At 47.1% G+C, this 17,584-nt stretch overlaps 1 protein-coding gene across 2 annotated transcripts in view; it reads left to right on the top strand.

Annotated features, from left to right (window-relative positions):
- pacs1b (phosphofurin acidic cluster sorting protein 1b) overlaps window positions 1-16,520 on the top strand; it is a 45,231-nt gene extending 28,711 nt beyond the window's left edge. Inside the window, exons 2-24 of one of the 2 annotated variants that reach the window (XM_086196916.1) lie at window positions 469-556; window positions 1,863-1,952; window positions 3,904-4,029; window positions 5,845-5,989; window positions 6,111-6,202; window positions 6,837-6,914; window positions 8,997-9,056; window positions 9,673-9,833; window positions 10,226-10,319; window positions 10,815-10,895; window positions 11,121-11,239; window positions 11,503-11,638; window positions 11,893-11,997; window positions 12,076-12,182; window positions 13,436-13,590; window positions 13,730-13,840; window positions 13,919-14,021; window positions 14,095-14,137; window positions 14,225-14,267; window positions 14,347-14,485; window positions 14,591-14,829; window positions 15,557-15,676; window positions 15,762-16,520. In XM_086196916.1, coding sequence (XP_086053042.1) covers window positions 469-556; window positions 1,863-1,952; window positions 3,904-4,029; window positions 5,845-5,989; window positions 6,111-6,202; window positions 6,837-6,914; window positions 8,997-9,056; window positions 9,673-9,833; window positions 10,226-10,319; window positions 10,815-10,895; window positions 11,121-11,239; window positions 11,503-11,638; window positions 11,893-11,997; window positions 12,076-12,182; window positions 13,436-13,590; window positions 13,730-13,840; window positions 13,919-14,021; window positions 14,095-14,137; window positions 14,225-14,267; window positions 14,347-14,485; window positions 14,591-14,829; window positions 15,557-15,676; window positions 15,762-15,880 — 2,554 coding nt within the window. In that variant the 3' untranslated portion in view covers window positions 15,881-16,520. Of the gene's footprint in view, window positions 1-468; window positions 557-1,862; window positions 1,953-3,903; window positions 4,030-5,844; window positions 5,990-6,110; window positions 6,203-6,836; window positions 6,915-8,996; window positions 9,057-9,672; window positions 9,834-10,225; window positions 10,320-10,811; window positions 10,896-11,120; window positions 11,240-11,502; window positions 11,639-11,892; window positions 11,998-12,075; window positions 12,183-13,435; window positions 13,591-13,729; window positions 13,841-13,918; window positions 14,022-14,094; window positions 14,138-14,224; window positions 14,268-14,346; window positions 14,486-14,590; window positions 14,830-15,556; window positions 15,677-15,761 lie in introns of both variants that reach the window. The other variant, XM_086196915.1, reaches the window with a different exon arrangement.
- Window positions 16,521-17,584: the final 1,064 nt, after the last annotated feature.

Genomic DNA, 17,584 nt, shown 5'->3' with positions numbered 1-17,584 from the left:
TCTCCTCTGATAGAAAGGACAGCAAAGTGCAGCTCCTGCTTGCGCCTGCTGGATCTGAGCGTATTGAATTGAGGTGGAGGGTCGATTTGTGATGTGACTGAGGCGAAACATTAGGGAGGGCATGAATGGATGACAAGTCAGACAAAGACAGAAGAGTGGCTATCCCATTCAAATAGCTCCTCCACACGGAAGTCAGCTAAATAATCAACCACAACTTTGGGAAGAAGTTATTTGTAGCAGTTCCTCCGTGTTGCAAGTGACGGAAGGATTCACTCTGATCAGATGAAGCATGAATTCCACTGTAAAATTGTGAAAACATGCCCCCCTGCAGCACTGCTACGGGAAGTGAAGGCGTCATCTCAGTCTCTGGCAAAACTGAGGTCTGGGATGACTTGTGGATCAGGTTTTTAGGGCCCTGCAATGATTCGGCTCCTCTGATATCACGCTTGTTGTGTGTCTTTCCTGTAGGCTGTTCAACCTGACCTTGAAGAAGCTGATCATGCTGAAGGAGCTGGATAAAGACCTCACCTCCGTGGTCATTGCCGTCAAACTGCAGGTAGGAGCCCCCGTGATCTAATGTTCCCAAGGTAACTTTATCGTTTACAATCAAATCGTCAAGATGCATTGTCCATGTATGTTGTTTTTGCCATGGCGCCGAGGCCAGGAGGGCCCAAATAAGAGCCACTCACTGAGTGACCTGCAGACTGACGGGGGGATGCTAATCTATGTTTTGTACCTTATGCGACCATCATGGGGTGAATTCCCCATTCATTCATCCGTCGATTAATTTGGATTTCTACGCATACAATGATGCTTACTGTCTCAAAATAATGAATAATGAAAAATTCAGGTACTGGATACTTTCTACAGTTGCAGACCACACAGACTGAGGTTTCCATTGCTAGGTCGCGCTGGTTTTTAATGTCCCCAAATGCCATCACACACAACAAGGAGGAAATGGAGGACTAGAGTATCTTTGCAGTGTTTGCCCCCCCCCCCCCCCCCCCCCAATTTCGATAGCTAGAATTTAACATGAAATGGTCAGAATGAATTACCGTGTATCACATGTTTAAGACCACTTCAGCCACTGAGCTGGTGCCAAATTTTGGGACATTTTATCAGTGTTGGGTGGGACGCAGCAGCCACTGGGCCCGATAACTTGCCATGCTGGCACGAGGGAGAAATTTGCCTCAAAAGCTTCAGAAAATCTCTGTAAAAGTTTCTGTTTGAACTCAAACCATAACATTTTCCTAACCCTAAGCTTCTTTCTGACAGAGAGTTGAAAAGGGCTCTCTGCCAGAAATCCTGCAGGGCAAACGTCTCCTTGTTGCTATGCGCCACGTTCACCAGTCAAACACAAGATGTCAGACATTTGAGGTTCTGCTGTATCAAACCAGACCAGAGATACTCCAGCTGGTGCCATCATACCCTGGTTGACCGCCTCCTCTCACGGATGAGCGATCTGCCACAAATTGCAGATGTTGCTGCAGTGGTTAGAGATGTGATACACCATAAATGCCCCTCAGTCAGTCCCTGACGACAACCCTACGACAACCAATCGCCCCAACGCTCCCCCCCTGATGTGGCTTTCAGTGTACTGGTACTTGTTTAAGTTACTGTTGTTTTTGTCCATTAAACACTTGAAGCTGTTTTAATTCTGCTACTTGCTCCATCACCCCCCCCCTCCCAGCTTTCTGCCTCCTCACCTTCTTCACCTCCATCTCAGCCTCCTTTTCTCCCCCCACTTCCCTCCCAGTGTGTGGTTGATGAAAGCTCATTGTTTTGACTCTGATTATAATCTTTCCATTTTCTATTCTGTCTTTTCTGCGGGTTCCTTCACTTCCCTGCCGTCGCCTCCTCAGGGCTCCAAGCGAATCCTGCGCTCCAACGAGATCCTGCTGTCATCAGCGGGGTTGACGGAGACTGACTTACAGCTCACCTTCTCCCTGCAGGTAAAGAAGGGCTCAACAAGGTCGGGTACAAGAAAACTTTGTACTTAATGAACCTGCTGTCACGCTCCGTCCCTGAAAATATTCGTATCGAGGCACCATTCACCCTGAATCTCTTAACCTTGGGAGTACAACTGAGATGAATTTAAATCATGCTGGACTATGTTGCTCACAAACTTTCAACCATGCTGGACTTAACCTGGCATCTCCACTGCCAAACCAACCCTTAAGAGGCTTAGAACCTCTCCATTTTTCATTTCACGGTCCAAAACACCTCTGGAAAATCAGAGCAACAAAGCCTGATATATAGTAGAGGAGAGGAATGTTGCACTGCTACTGTTTGCATCTTTTAGGTGAGAGTGTAGATGATAAACCTTAAAACTGGTTGTGTTATTTGGATAAACCCAACAACTTGTCAACCGAAGCTTCTGTGGACCATGGGCGCTGACAGGTCACAGCAGTGGTGAGGCATGCTAAGGTAGCTTTCCCTGCTAGCAGCACGTCACATCTGAAAACTGTAGCGTTGAACCACAACAGAGACGTTCATGCCAGAAGGGAACCCCAACTTGATTCGCCACACCTAGAACGCTCCGTCCGCTACGTGAGCGTACAGCTAGTAGCTGCATTTGAGAATAACTGCAATTAGAGCTGCAACACTGAACTTTTATATGCAGAATTTCCATAGCACGTTCACTGCACAACTATAGTGATTGTTTAAAAACCCTGCTATGTACCAGATACGGAACTGGTAAACATATCGTGAGACTTTTGTTGGCAGAAGAGCTGCATGCTAGCTCTATAGGCAGGCCAATTGCAGTCAGCAACCATTATCCTTTGCCAACAAGAGCCCCGTCTTCCCAAATCATCTCAACTTTCCCGGCCAACTTCTACATCCTTCACACATGCGTCGATTTCTTCTCAGACAAACCAAAACCTCCCTAAGCTAGCACTTCCCGGGATTGGAGACTGCCAGTGCGCTGTGTTTTACCGAGTTTGCTGTGACGATAAAACCAATCACAGAAAGGTTCCTTTAATATCATTATAAACTGCAATGAAGCAGAGTCTTAACCAGAGGCCAGACGCATCGTTTTAGTCACCCTTGTTAAGGGGGGGGGGGGGATACCTGAGCGAGCTACACTCCTGTATTAACACTGACGATAGGCAGGTCCGTTTTGATGTTGGGGGGTCAAACCCATCTGTGATAGCATGCGGTGGTGGTGTTTCCAGGCTGCTCTGAGCTCCTGTTCAGATATATAACATTAAGCGCGCGTGTGCATTCAGCCGCAGCTTGCTGGACGTAACTCCCAGCAGGATTTCTTCTGCTCTAAATCATCTTTTCCCATTTCCATGTTTCTAAATGCTGCTAAAAGGTCAAGAAGTTTCTCTCTCTGGACCTCAGCGAGTGCAGCGAGCCAGACATTGAACCAGCTAGAACAGAGAGGAAGCTTGTTAAACCCAGCTGAGCGGGAGTCGCTTTCCATATTTGTAGTTAATGGAGGGTTATGTCATAGCTCGGAAGTGGTTTGTCATGTCGGGATGGAGGCGGGAACAGGTCAGCAGGTGCCTCATACGACAGCTAGTTAGACCATCCTCATTATCACCACCTGAGAATCAAATGCCAGCCTTCCATCAGTCTCCCTCCCGTTGGTTCTCTGTAGCGCGGCACGTTTGCTTACAAATTAACCAGCTTGTACCCGGCGAGCGAAAGGAGTTTCAGATCTGCGGTTCAGAGTCCAAATGGTCACCATGATATCTCTGCAGCTTTTCTGAGTCAGTGGCAGGAGTAAAAGGCCATACACAATCATGCTAAACAGTAGCGCTGATGAGTTTCAGTCGGCTGCTGCTTCACAGTCAGGCGTGACCAGCTGGAGCATCCAGTTGAGCCAGCTCATCAGCGCTTGTTCACATGAGCAATGAAATATTTACATGTGTCGGTGTGGTTTTGTCCCTGCAGTATCCACACTTCCTGAAGAGGGACGCTAACAAGCTTCAGATCATGCTGCAACGACGCAAGCGATACAAGAACCGCACCATCCTGGGCTACAAGACCCTGGCGCTGGGACTCATCAACATGGCTGAGGTACTGGAGGTTCAAACGAAAACTCCATCTGTTGAAACTCAGATGGACTCACAGAGGAACTTCTATTCGGAGCCCCTTGCCTTTTGAAAACTTACTAACCTTTATTTGACCTTCATCTTAATTCAAGCGAGTGCATTTTAAAATAAACTCTGATTTTGATCTGTGGCCGGCTAACTCGTCTCGCCCGCCCATAAATATCATCATAAATCAAACATTCAATTCAATTTCAGCCTCTCTTCCCGATAGCTCCTCGCCGGCCGTTCTGACGTGAAGCTATTTCCAAAGACTTGAAGATTTACGGGGTTTTTTTGTTGTACATGTTCCCCCAGACGTGTTTGGAAGGCCGATTCCAACACATGAAAATAGCGGGGACGAGGGGATGAGATCACGTAGGTTCAGTCTGCTGGGTGGCGTCCAGGAAGCCAATTAATCCCAGTACAAGTGCAGCATAATCTGATAGGAAACAAACCCGCAGTCCTTCGCTGGCGTCTGAATTTAAAATAAAGTCAGCTTTTATTCATGAGGCATGATGCTGCAAAGTGCTTCATCCAGGGCAGAGGACACAAATGAAAGCATCTGACTCGTTTCCTTCTCAGGACAGAGGCGGCCGGTGTTCTTCCTGACTAAAGCTCGCCGCGCGTCAGAGGAATACAGCGCCATAGCTCTTACCTCGCTGTCGGAAGTCCCAGCTTTGACTGTAATCTATCAGGTGCTCTCCTGAACAGGCCCGATCAAGTCTCAGAACCTGGTCTGAGTGGATGTGAGGAAGGTGTCAGGAAACAGGAAGTCCTGCAATAAAAAAGAAACCACATTTCTAAAGATTAAAGCAGTAGAATTCGCTGCAGTAAACTGAGATGAAATCATGAAAGGCAGTAATGACGGTCTCCAGATGAGGAGGCAGAAACCAGACTGATGACATCATCCGGGAGGAAGGTCATTAATATATTTGATCATCTTTAATCACCACAAAATCCCAGCAGAGGCTAAAAGAAATGAGACCAATCCAAAACATGCGTCCGTCTGCCGCAGAACTGAAACTGACGTAAGCATAAAGAAAGGAATGATTCCACGCATGTGCCAGTGAAAGCTTTACATTCATTCACTGATTAATTTCTGTATTTATTTCCTCATCAACGTACAGAATTATCTAAATAAGTTACTATGAGCACATAAGTGTTTAACTGCATGAATAAGAAAATGAATGTTAAACGACAGAAATCCCCTTTTTCCTGAGCAACGCTTGTTCAATTATTCATCCCTGCGCGAGGTTCGTTATAAACGCTTGTTGTATTCTGACCTCCATACAAGAGCTGGAAGTAATCAGACCAGGTGGATCAAATGGAGGCTCCTGAGAATCAGCCGTTAGCCTAGCGAAGCTGCTATTAGCCGTACGAGGATCAGAGGAAGTGAGACTCTCGTCCAGCGTCTCCAGTCGGAGCGTGGATGCATGAATAAATGTAAGCCTGATATAAAGAGAAGATCATATTGAAGGTAATTAGTCGTTAAAGTCCCGTCCCTGTCACTGTCTCCCATGTTAAACTGAGATCCAGCGCAGTTTGTTGCTTCTTCAATGATGGAAAATGCGATTCATAATTAGGGATCCGACATGTTGAAATGGCATTTTCGTAACCCACAGAAAAGAAAATGGACTGAACTTTGATTTAGAGTTCCTTTTTTTTTAATATCATGATTCAGTTGTATTTATTGACTCATTTTGACTGGTGGGGCCAAATCCAACCCTACAGGGAGGGAGGGAGGGAGGGGGGGGGGCAGTCTTTGATGGGACACAGACTCTGCAATGTGTCTGGTGTCCAGGTGATGCAGCACCCCAGCGAGGGGGCTCAGGTCCTGGGGCTCCACAGCCAGCTGAAGGAAGCGTCGGTGCCGGTGGCCGAGGTCCGTGTCTACTCCCTCTCCAGCCAGCCCATCGACCACGAGGGACCCAAAGCCAAGATGTCTGGTGAGGCCGCGTCATTTGTCTGAGGCTTTTCCTCCTCCTGTGTCCTTCCTCTGTAATCCTGAATTCTCATCTCTTATCTTGGATTCTTCTCTCTTATCTTGAATGCTTTGTGTGTCTCCAGATCGTTCTCCGGACATTGATAACTACTCTGAAGAAGAAGAGGAGAGCTACTCGTCTGAACAGGAGTGCAGCGATGACCCCATCCATGGCCAGGTGGAGATCTCACCTTCCTCTTGACCTCCAGTCCACCTCAGACATGTCAATCAAAGGAGTGGGCGGGATTGGTTGATTTTTACAGAAGCGTTTGACTCGTGTTTATATATTTTAGTCTCTTGATGTTAAATATAAAAACATTTGGATGTGGGCGGGGCTTGCGCTACATTTGACTTGACAAGCTGTTTGATTTGATCCCCCTTAACGCATCACAAGGGGCATCACTGAAATTGTAACCACCCCTACAGCGTCCTTCATCCTCATTGATGGTAATGATGGGCCGCAGCCGGCCAATCACATTGCAGTGAGCTTTCCTGAGGGAGGGGGCGGAGCCTAAACAGCCTGTTTAGCCTGGTTAATGGCCTGATGAGCTGCAGCGAGGTGCTTCATGACCATAATTACATGCCGATGTTGGTAAACGATCCTCTAAAATGAAAATATGAATCTTTTAAATGACCAGCTTTTGACTTTTTGCGTATTCAATCTTGTTTGAACTGCAAGAACAGCCTCAAATGTGCAATAAGAGAGGTTTTGACAAGCAAATGTTGAATGATAACTCATACTAATAAAAAGAGTGCTAGGAGCTTCAAAATGACCTGTTTCTCTCTCTTCTTCCTCCCTTTTTTCTCTAAAGTACCTTTATGATGAAGACGAGGAGGTGAGGAAGAAGAAGCCGAGGCGTAAGCTGCCCTCCAACGCCGCCATCACCAGGGTGAGAACAACACCTCCACCTCCCTCCGTCTGTCTCCTATTTCTCAGCTGGGTTCCTCTATATTTCTTGCTGCTTCAAAGAGAAAACCCCTTTTCCAATTGATTAGAACGGCCCTGCCCCCCCCCCCCTTCCTCCCTCGTTTGTCAGGTTTTCCAATAAATCAATCCTCTCATTCACCATACATGTAATCAGGCCAATTTTGTGGGAGGAAAACATTGAGACAACTGCACCACAAGCACCTGCAGTAACACACAAACACACACACACACACACACACACACACACACACGCACGCACACAAAGGCACAAACGCTCACAAAAACTAGGGGATTAAGCACACACACTAACGCAAAAGCACACACTCAGCAAGAATTAAGATTAATACCCAAAGTTGTCAGGCAGCTTGGAAATGACAGCGGGTTTGCAAAAAATACTGCGTGTGTGTGTGTGTGTGTGTGTGTGTGTGTGTGTGTGTGTGTGTGTGCGCGCGCGTGTGTGTGTGTGTGTGTGTGTGTGTGTGACTGCAGGTGCTTGTGGTGCAGTTGTCTCAACTGCCCACGCACACCAGTGGGAATTTGTCTCACCATGATATTAAAGGAGGGCCCCTGTGTTGGGTTAGTCAGTGCTGCTACCCAACACACCACCTGTGGTCAATACCCACACACACACACACACACACACACACACACACGCTCATTTCGATTCAGATGACCCCTCCCCTTCTTGCAGCAATAAAACCTCGCAGGACACAAACTTCCATCACACTGCAGAGGCCACTTAAAGGCCCCTCGACTCCGTTGGTTTGAAGAACTCCGTAGAAGTGTGTTTTTGCTTTGATGAAACAAGGGAAATGCTGCGAGGAAGAGAACCGTTGCAGACATTTGCAGTGAACGCTGTCTCAAAATGAGCAAAATTCCTGAAGAGGGGAAAGAAAATACATCATTAAACATCAAGGAACACACCAACTTTTTGGGGAATACGCTAATTGCACATCAGCTCAAGAGCCAGGCAAGAAGAGAGAGACCCTGAAACCCATGCTAGTTAGCTTAGCACAATGAATGGTCGTGGATGGGAAAATGTTAACCAGATCAAAAATCCCCAAACATGTTTGTTCTTTAAACACTCTTTTCCCGTGTTTATTAATTTGAAAAATATTCATATCAACACAGATCATCTGACTGCTAGTTAGCTTAGCACAGTGTATGGTAGTGAATGGGAAGTGTTAGCATGCCTCTGTCATAATTAGTACACCATTAGTAGCAGCAGTTGCTCTTCAAGCCATCAGCAAACATTTGGTTCGTTTTCAGGTGAGTTTTAAGGTCAAATCAATCCGCCTAGCCAGGAAAGTAGTTCTGGCTATTGTCTGATACTAAAATAACAATATCTTGTGATAGAACTTTGTTATTAATGCAGGTGAAGAATATTTAAGAGAAAAGTGTATTTGATGCCCTTTGACTGAGCTATGCTAATACTTCCCATCTACTACCATTCATTGTGCTAAGCTAACTAGCGTGGCCAATGCAGCACAGAGGAGAGGAGGGTCTCTGTCTTCAAGTCTGATTCTGGGGACGATGGTTGTAAGTGCGTTCCCCAAAAAAGTTGGTTTGTTCCTTTTTTAAAAGAATATTTTAATAAACCAGCACCACTTCAGGGGGCACCGCCGCTCGAGATTGAGAGAAAATGCTCATTTTAAGACATTTAAATGACCTTTTGTGGCATCCTTTTCAAATAACACAGCGTGTTTATAGAAGCCGACCTTCGTGCTCAGCCAAACGTCGGTGATGGGGGGCGTCAGCAGCTCCCCTGGATCCCAGTTTAATCACACAAGCTGCTGCCTGCACAGAAATATCAGCATGGTAGCACCTTCCCCTTTGTGTGCTCTACAGAAATATGTCCTGGATCTATTAACTGCTGTCGCTTCGAGTTGCTGAGCATGAACAGCGAGCTCATGAATTCCATGCCTCTTGCACACCGCCTCCCTGACACAGACACACACACACACACACACACACACACACACACACACTCTCACTCACTCACACTGATGTGTGATCTCACATCATGCTCTTCCTTCCTCTACAGCAACCCAACATCAAGCAGAAGTTTGTGGCTTTGTTGAAACGGTTCAAAGTCACCGATGAGGTAGGAAACACATGTGCACGCACACACACACACACACACACACACACACACACACACACACACACACGTTACATATATGATGTATTTTGACTTTCACTTTCAAAGTCGTCATTCACCTTTAAAGAGTCACGGTGCACGCAGGTGTGCGTGTGTGTAGGAGTGAAGTGACAGCTGAAGAAAAAAGAACACTCAACGTGGAGATGAAAATAGAACTGGAAGGAGTTGAACGTCTGGAGTGATTCCATCCCACAACACCAGTGTGTGGTTTTTGGTTTGTGTGTCTCTTAAGTCATCGTGTTTGTGTGTTTCTGTCGTCAGAGGAAATTTTCTCTGAATCACAGACACCGTTCATTACCCAAATATCGGGTTGCACCACCAACTAAGCTACGCACTCTCACATGAGGGGAGGGCATGTGCAGGGACTAGAACCAAGACTAGAAAGAAGACTAGAACCAACCTTCAGATTATAGCGTCTGTGTGTCATAACCCTGGTCATCTCATTGGTAGAATTTCACTGTGTGGCGTTCAAACATTTACATTTTATTGTCGATTTAGCGTTAGCGGCTGATTCCTGACACGTGTGAACAAGCAGTCACTGCATGACTAATATCCTCAGGTGGGTTTCGGCCTGGAACACGTGTCCAGAGAACAGATCCAGGAGGTGGAGGAGGACCTGGATGAGCTCTACGACAGCCTGGAGATGTACAACCCCAGCGACAGCGGGCCAGAGATGGAGGAGACGGACAGCATCCTCAGCACGCCCAAACCGAAGCTCAGGTATACACACACACACACACACACACACACACAGCAACCGTAATGCTGCTTTATCCTCCATCAGAGCTCCCTGTTGGTGAAAACCGCTCATTGCAGTTATGTTGTAAGACCTATACGCCGCCAGCCAGAATGTGACTGTCAGTCCCAGTAAGAACTAAGTGAAATGAATAAGAAAATCTGTTTGTTGATTGTTTTTCGTCTTGGAAATGAATTTGCAAAAAAAGTTGTTACCTCATCTTGCAATCGCGACATTCACTAATTTGACGGAATCAGCGGGAAAGCGGATATCAGCGTTTTATTAGTAAGCAATGTCACAGAAATGATTTGATTTAATTGTCTTTGTTTTCCCTTTTGTAGCCATGAATAGAGTTTCCTTACGTTTCTGTTCTCAGGCCGTTCTTCGAGGGAATGTCTCAGTCCAGCTCCCAGACTGAGATCGGCAGTCTGAACAGCAAAGGCAGTTTGGGTCGAGACACTTTCAGTCCTGTAAGTAACTCAGATCCAGCAGGAAGCAGCCAGGTTCACCTAAATGGTGTCCAGTAAACCTTTATTGTCCTCAGAGGGACTTTACAGACGTATTAATACACGGCTATGACTTCATAAACCCCTGGAGCTGCCGTGGGGGGATAGTTATTTCGCCTCTAACCTGTGCTGTCATCATAAGTGCACCAAGTGGGTTTCATAGCACCAAACATGCTCAGGGGCTCCAAAAGGTGTAAAGGAAACACAATACTCTTGAATGGAAAGCCTGTATCCTGACAGCTGAATGCCAGAGACGTGTCTGGCTCGAGTTGGACTGAGGTGAATGATTTGCTCTGGATCTCTTTGCTGCATTCAGTCACCGTCAGCTGCATCCTTCAGTGTTGCGACTGCTGTTGGGAGACTTCCTCCAACATGTTGCTTTGAGGAAATTGTCTCGCATGGAAAACTGCGTGCCTCGCATTTACATGTCTGACTGCCACTCCTTCATCTTTTCAGCAGGGGGAGCAGCCTCCTCTGGAGAAGTTGAAACCATCTCGGAGCCGCAACCTGGAGGAGGCGCTGTCTGAGACCGACACACTGGTATGAATGACGTAAAGTGGGTGTGTGTGTATTAGTTCTGATATTAACCCTAACCTTAGTGGGGCCTCTAGTCCTCAAGGGGACAATAGAGACTTCCTAATGAGGCAAAACGTAATTTAGGGGGTTTTAGGTAAGGTTAAGGCAAGGTAATGTCCAAACAAGGATTTGTGAACACGTGTGTGTGTGTGTGTGTGTGTGTGTGTGTGTGTGTGTGTGTGTGTGTAGGAACTGACAGATCAGGAGCTCTTTGCTGAGGTGGGCCCCTGCATCACTGTGTCAGTGGCAGAAAAACCCCGTACACCCATGAAGAGCAGAAGTGAAGCCCAAACCATGCCGTCCCCAAGGTAACAAATGACACAGCTGGACATTTGGTCGTGCCTAGCAGTGATGCTGGTGGTGAGGTCAAAGGTCAGGAGTCTCATGAGATAATTAAGTTTCGAATGATGACCTTCCTCTTACAATTTGAGGCGAAGGAAAGACTTTCGCAAGGAAGGTCTTCCTCACAAGTTTTAAGGTGGTATGCTAACACTCCCCATCCACTAGCAGTTGTTGTGCTATGCTAACTAGCAAATGGAGGATTCTGATATCAGCCTCCTTTTGTTGCCAGGTTGGATGGAGGCCACACCCCCAGACTGAAGCACAGCAGCACCCCCATGAAGGAAAGACAGTTGTCGAAACCCCTGAGTGAACGAACCAACAGCTCCGACTCTGAGAGATCCCCCGAGCTGGGTCACAGTACACCGGTAATGCACAGAGACACACCGAGATTCCCTCCAGGTTATCATGTATCTAAATTTGACACAACACTCCAAAATAAACCAGCATGTAGCAGAATTCCCAGCTGGAGATTAACGCTTTAAAAAGAAAACAAACAAGCTGCCTTTGTTTCTCTGTCCTCCTCCACGCACTCCCCTGGAGCTCCGAGATGACTTATGTTCTGTACGTCCTGATGACTCATGTTATGTGTCACTGTCGGGGGATTACTGTATGCTCTCAGGTCCTAAGGAAAGCAGTGTACGACCAGCTGAACCAGATCTTGTTGTCGGACGCTGCCCTCCCAGAGAGCCTCATTCTGGTCAACGGCACTGACTGGCAGGGGCAGGTACGGCTACTTTCCCTCGCTAATTTTTGTCCCATGTTTTGTGTCAACACACATCCGGCTGATTTGCTTGTGTTGCAGTATGTTGTAGAGCAGCTCCAGATCCAGAGACACCCCGTGGTCTGCACCTGTTCACCAGCCGAAATCCAGGCAGTGCTGTCGGCCGTGCTCACTCGCATCCAGAAGTTGTAAGTATTTTCAGAGAAGCCACAAACAGCCTGAGTCATGTCATCATTTGGTTTGCAGTATGAATCATCTTCTTTTTTCATTCCAGCTCGTACCGCTTTTTGGTTTTCTGCCCTTTATTTGACCCCCTCTCTCTTTTTTCCTCCACACCTTTCCCTCCCTTCCCTCTTCGCCTAAACGTCCCCGTATCGAACTTTACTTGTCTTTAACACCACACAGAGTTTTCATCTTCAACTGCAACCACCATGCTCAGAGGTATAATATTCAGTGCCAAACCTGGGGTGCCTTGGTCTCAGGTCAAGCCATCCCACCAATGATACCTTATATCACAAAGAGGGGGGTTGCCCTGAACCCGGGACTCGGGGTACAAACCGTGCTGGCCGGCCGTGCTAAGTTGGTACAGCAGATAGAGGGCGCTCTCGGCTGTAGTGACACTTCGTCACACCACCCTCTCCTTCTGGAAGCATGTTCACGTCACCAGTCCTGGGGTGTCCCGCACAGTCCTGCTTCACCCATCTCTGGGGTCCCTCACACAGGGTCTATCTATTGGTGGGTCTATCTAACCAGGGGCATGGTCATAGGGATCACACACCAGCAATTGCCTTACAGGAAACCGTTCCACCTCTGATGCCATATGTAGCCAAGGGAAAAGGTGGTCCCCCCAACCTGGTCTTGAGTCCACAGGGTATCAGACATGCCCACGGACCACAATATCTTGTTGGTGTTGTGGCCTGGTCACGTTTTCAACTGTAATCAGGAAGAAAGTTCCACCAATTTGTAATGTTCACTTGTAAATTCAGTGACTATATTCACATACGCTCAGTACTCTGGTTTTATTTTGGTATATCCCAATTCCAAACACAAATACTTTATTACTAATCCTCAGACATCTATTTAGGATTCCACCTGAGTGCCTCCTAAGGGAGGCGTTCCAGGAGGCTGCAAGGCAGACCAAGACCAGTTGGAGGGATTGCATCTCCGTGCAGGCCCTGGATCGCTGTAAAGGCTATAAAACCCCCAACTCCACGAAGATGGAAATATTCTCCATGTCTTAATTGGATTTTGCTCATCTTGGGAAAAGGCCAAAATGCCAAACTTCAACTGGAATTTCGGTTTATTTGTTACTGCCTGTTCTGGTCAGGATGGTGATTACACCGTATCACTGATGCCCCTTGCTCTCTGTCTCTGTCTGTCTGTCTCTCTCTCTCTCTGTCTCTCTCTGTCTCTGTCTCTCTCTCTCCATCCATTCCTGTAGCTGCAACTGTAACTCATCCATGCCCAGAGCAGTGAAGGTTGCAGCAGTGGGCAGTCAGAGTTACCTGGGAGCCATCCTGCAATTCTTTGTCACTCAGCTTGCCAACAAAACGTCTGACTGGCTCAACCACATGCGCTTCCTGGTGGTGCCTCTGGGTAAGACATTCTTCCTCTGGATGGCTTTGCCTGTCAAATGTTTCCGTGGGTCCTTTTGTCTTTGGGAAAAGAGAAGCAGTGCCTGTATGTGTTGTGTGTCCAATCCTGTTCTATACATCTTTTGCATCTTCTTCAAAAGGTTCCCATCCAGTTGCCAAGCATCTTGGTGCCCTTGACAACCGCTACAGCTCCTCCTTCCTCGACAGCGCATGGCGAGACGTATTCAGCCGCCCTGAGGCACCACATACAGGTAACACCAGCCATACAGATGAAGACTCTCCACATTCAGGGAACCACTTCTGACTTCCTCTTCCTCTGTCTTCTCTAGACCAGTTGGATGTGGCAGGGAGAATCGCTCAATACATCAGCGGAGCCACCGTCACACACCAACTGCCCATCGCTGAGGCCATGCTTACCTGCAAACACAGGACGTGAGTGATGCCGTCTCACGAAAGCTCAGAAACACACTAGCCAGGTGGAATAATGGCTGTTCTCTCTCTCCAGGCGAGATGAAGACTCCTACCAGAAGTTTATTCCTTTTATCGGGGTACGATGTAACTGACGTGGTCATTGTAAATCAGTTTGCAACAAAAGATGAGGAGTTTTAATGACGACATCACTTCCTGTTTTCCAGGTAGTGAAGGTTGGTCTGATCGAGTCGGGTCCTTCCCCGACAGGTAAGTGTCTGAAAAGACTCGTGTCACAAACTCAAGATTATCAACAGTGTGATAACCTGTCTGTTTCATTGTTATGAAGGGGACACAGAGGAAGGTGTTGCAGTGAGTTTGGCTGTCCCCTCCACGTCGCCTCCCTCCCATGGATCCCCCACTGGGCTCAAAGAAGCAGCCACGCCCCCCTCATCCCCCTCCATGGGCAGTGTTCTCACAGTGCAAGGGTGAGTCTCTCTATCCTCCCTGTTTGAACAATAGTGAATTTGAAAATAGGCCCTGGAGAGGTTTTGCAACTGGTTTTGGATATCTGTCCGTGAACGTGTTCACAGGAGCCCCAGCATGTCTCACAACGTGGACGCCATCGGCCTGCAGGTAGATTACTGGCTGGCCTCGCTGGCTGAGAAGCGGCGGGAGGGCGAGCGACGTGACACGGGATGCAAGAACACACTGAAGAGCGCCTTCCGCTCACTGCAGGTCAGCCGGTTACCAGGCGGGGGCAGCAGCGATCCACAGGCTCAGGTCAGCACCATGGCCATGACTGTCGTCACCAAGGAGAAGAACAAGAAAGGTGAGAGGACCGATGGAAGATGTTGAAGGGAATTGCTGAGGATTGCTGGTACACACAGAGTGATCTGAAATACTGTGAATATACATTTCAAACCTCCTTTTTGGTTTAGTTTGGTGTTAATTAGTCACCTGTCACACTTTTCCATACAGGAGAAAGATGGTTTGAGGTCCACCTACGGGTAACTGAAGCAAAAACAGAGTCTCGGGTTACAAAAAACGTTCATATGGGTGTTCCCTTGGTCCTGTGGTCTTTTCTGGTTTTTGTTTTGGCCCTTGAAGAAGGTCTTAAGGACACATCTGTAGAAGGTGTAGTACATGCGATAGTGGCACTGCCAATCACTGGCCGGCCATGAGTGCTGAAATGATTATTTGGTTTCTGTTGATAATTTCAGCAACAGCACCACCAACCAATCCCTCAGGTGTTGGATGGTCAAACACATCTTCATCCATAACGCCGTCTGAAATCATCTTTGGTTTCCACCTCCCCGCCCAACCATAGCTTGTTTTCTAAGCAAGCCGCAGGAATAAGTACATGTTTGGTGGTGACTCAGAACGGGAGGCTAGGAATCCACACTGAAACAGCCGAGTGACTTTCCGGTCCTTACGCTCTGAAGAATTTATTTCTGCAACTTGCTACAATCCCCATCAACACCGATAAGAAATTGCCATCAAATATGTCAGTTTTCCCCTAAAACCCCCCCCCATTTAATGCTGTGGTCCACCTTTAGTCCCCACCATCTTCCTGGGAAAGAAGCCTAAGGAGAAGGATGTGGACTCTAAGAGCCAGGTCATTGAAGGCATCAGCCGACTCATCTGCTCTGCCAAGCAGCAGCAGACCATCTTGAAAGGTAAAACCAACTTCCACTTCTCCTTCTCTGCTGATCCTTTTGTGCTCCCCTTTTATGTCCTTCTATGGTCTTTGTCTCCCTCCAGTGTCCATCGATGGAGTTGAGTGGAACGACGTGAAGTTCTTCCAGCTGGCTGCCCAGTGGCCCACTCATGTGAAGTACCTACCTGTTGGACTTTTCGGCTACAGCAAGCCCCCCTCTTAGGGGTCACCACCCACCAACTCCTCTCACCTTGACCTCTCCTCTCTCAGCTTTGACACCAAAAGTTCCATTTCCTTTCATTTCATTTCTTCTCTTTCATTACGGAGAGGAGGAGGGGTTGCAAAGCTGGTACTAGTCACTTTAATGCCCCCTTTTTCAGAGTGTTTGTGTGTCTGAAAAGTGTGCATGCACACGTGAATGTACAGTGTGTGTGTGTGTGTGTGTGTGTGTGTGTGTGTGTGTGTGTGTGTGATGGTGTGTTTGTGTACAAGGGGATTACAGCACAAATTTATTAGCTAACTGCCATTTTCCGTTTTATGGAATGCAGCAGCATGCATCGATATCAAGCCCTGAAGGTCCCGCCCTCTCGACTCTTAGCCCCTCAAGTACTGATCCACGCATGTAAACCACAACACCTCTCACAAACCAGAAATAAAAAGTGACGCAGCAATGACATCAATGTTTGCATGAACACAAAATTCTCACGAAGGGCCGTCAGATAAAAGTAATGTATCCACGTCCCAGCTGATGCCCTTCGAAATACCGCCCATTTCTTTAAGTTCAAGGGCTTCCATTTAACTTTGTTTTCTGTACCAAAATAAATCATTTGGATGTTTAATGCAAAAAAGAAAAAAAAAAACAACAACAAAAAAGAAAATACAAAGGGGAAGTGTCTTTTTTATCGTGCTTTAGTGAAATATTGTGAAGCCTTCCCTTTAATACCGTTTTGTGATGTGTTTTTGTGACGAGTTCCAGGATTTCAGGGCGAGCGCTGTGCAGTTCTCTTTATTTGCTATGCACTTATGAATACACATGGGTGTGTGTGTTTGCAGCTGGTGACAATAATCGACGCCCCTGACAGTTGAACAAATATGCAACTGGAGGCTGAAACACCAGATTTCAAAACATTTTTTGGCAGTGATAACAAGATTCTGTAAAACAGAAGTCGAACACCTGCAATAAAGCACAAAGTTGTTTGCCAGCTGCCCCCAGATACTCCTTCCTCATTGGTGTCAGCAATCGATTCAGATCCTTGCAACATTCCTCTCTCTCTTTAAAAGCAGAATTTTAGTATTCTTGGGCCCTGTTTTCTCATCTTTTTAAGTGAAATGATGAATAGGAACAAAATTAACTGGAATCTGTGCAAGAACCGCAGAAGGGCAGCAAATTTTGTCCTCTTAACATGCTAACTTTTGCCACTGGCACACGCAGGTTGTTATTCTGAAGGCTGATTTATACTTTAACATGGACAATTTGGGAATGCGTGATGTGCACCTGTAACTACAGCTTCAAGTTCCACGCATCCTCCTCTTCTGGCTTCAGTTCTTCTCTGAATTCCAGCTCCGCCTCCAAAAAAGATGTGCTAACGAGTGGCTAAATTAGACGACAGATGGAGCCGAGGAAAGTCGGCGTCATTACGTTGCAAACGCGAGACGTCCGATGACGTCATGCGTCAGTGGTGCGGTCCGTTAGCATGACATTAGCTTTGTACTGCTAACAGAAATGCAATTTTAACAATCCCATCGGCCTTTGCAGGTGCAAACCCATAGCAATGCCATCTTCCTAGTTAGCTCTTAAAAAGGTGGCATCATGACCCACGACTAACACTGCCAGAAGGGTCGGTGCCCACACGGTGACGGTAACAGCCCAGTGTACTATTACATCCAAGAGTGGCACCGCTAGCCACAACAGCACGCTATCACCCTA

This window comes from Aulostomus chinensis, chromosome 24 (genome assembly GCF_037954235.1).
Source record: "Aulostomus chinensis isolate RoL2024-O1b breed Wild chromosome 24, RoL_Achi_v1.0, whole genome shotgun sequence".
Taxonomy (NCBI): domain Eukaryota; kingdom Metazoa; phylum Chordata; class Actinopteri; order Syngnathiformes; family Aulostomidae; genus Aulostomus; species Aulostomus chinensis.
Note: the sequence above shows the minus strand (reverse complement) of the source record. Positions and strands in the feature narration are given on the sequence as shown.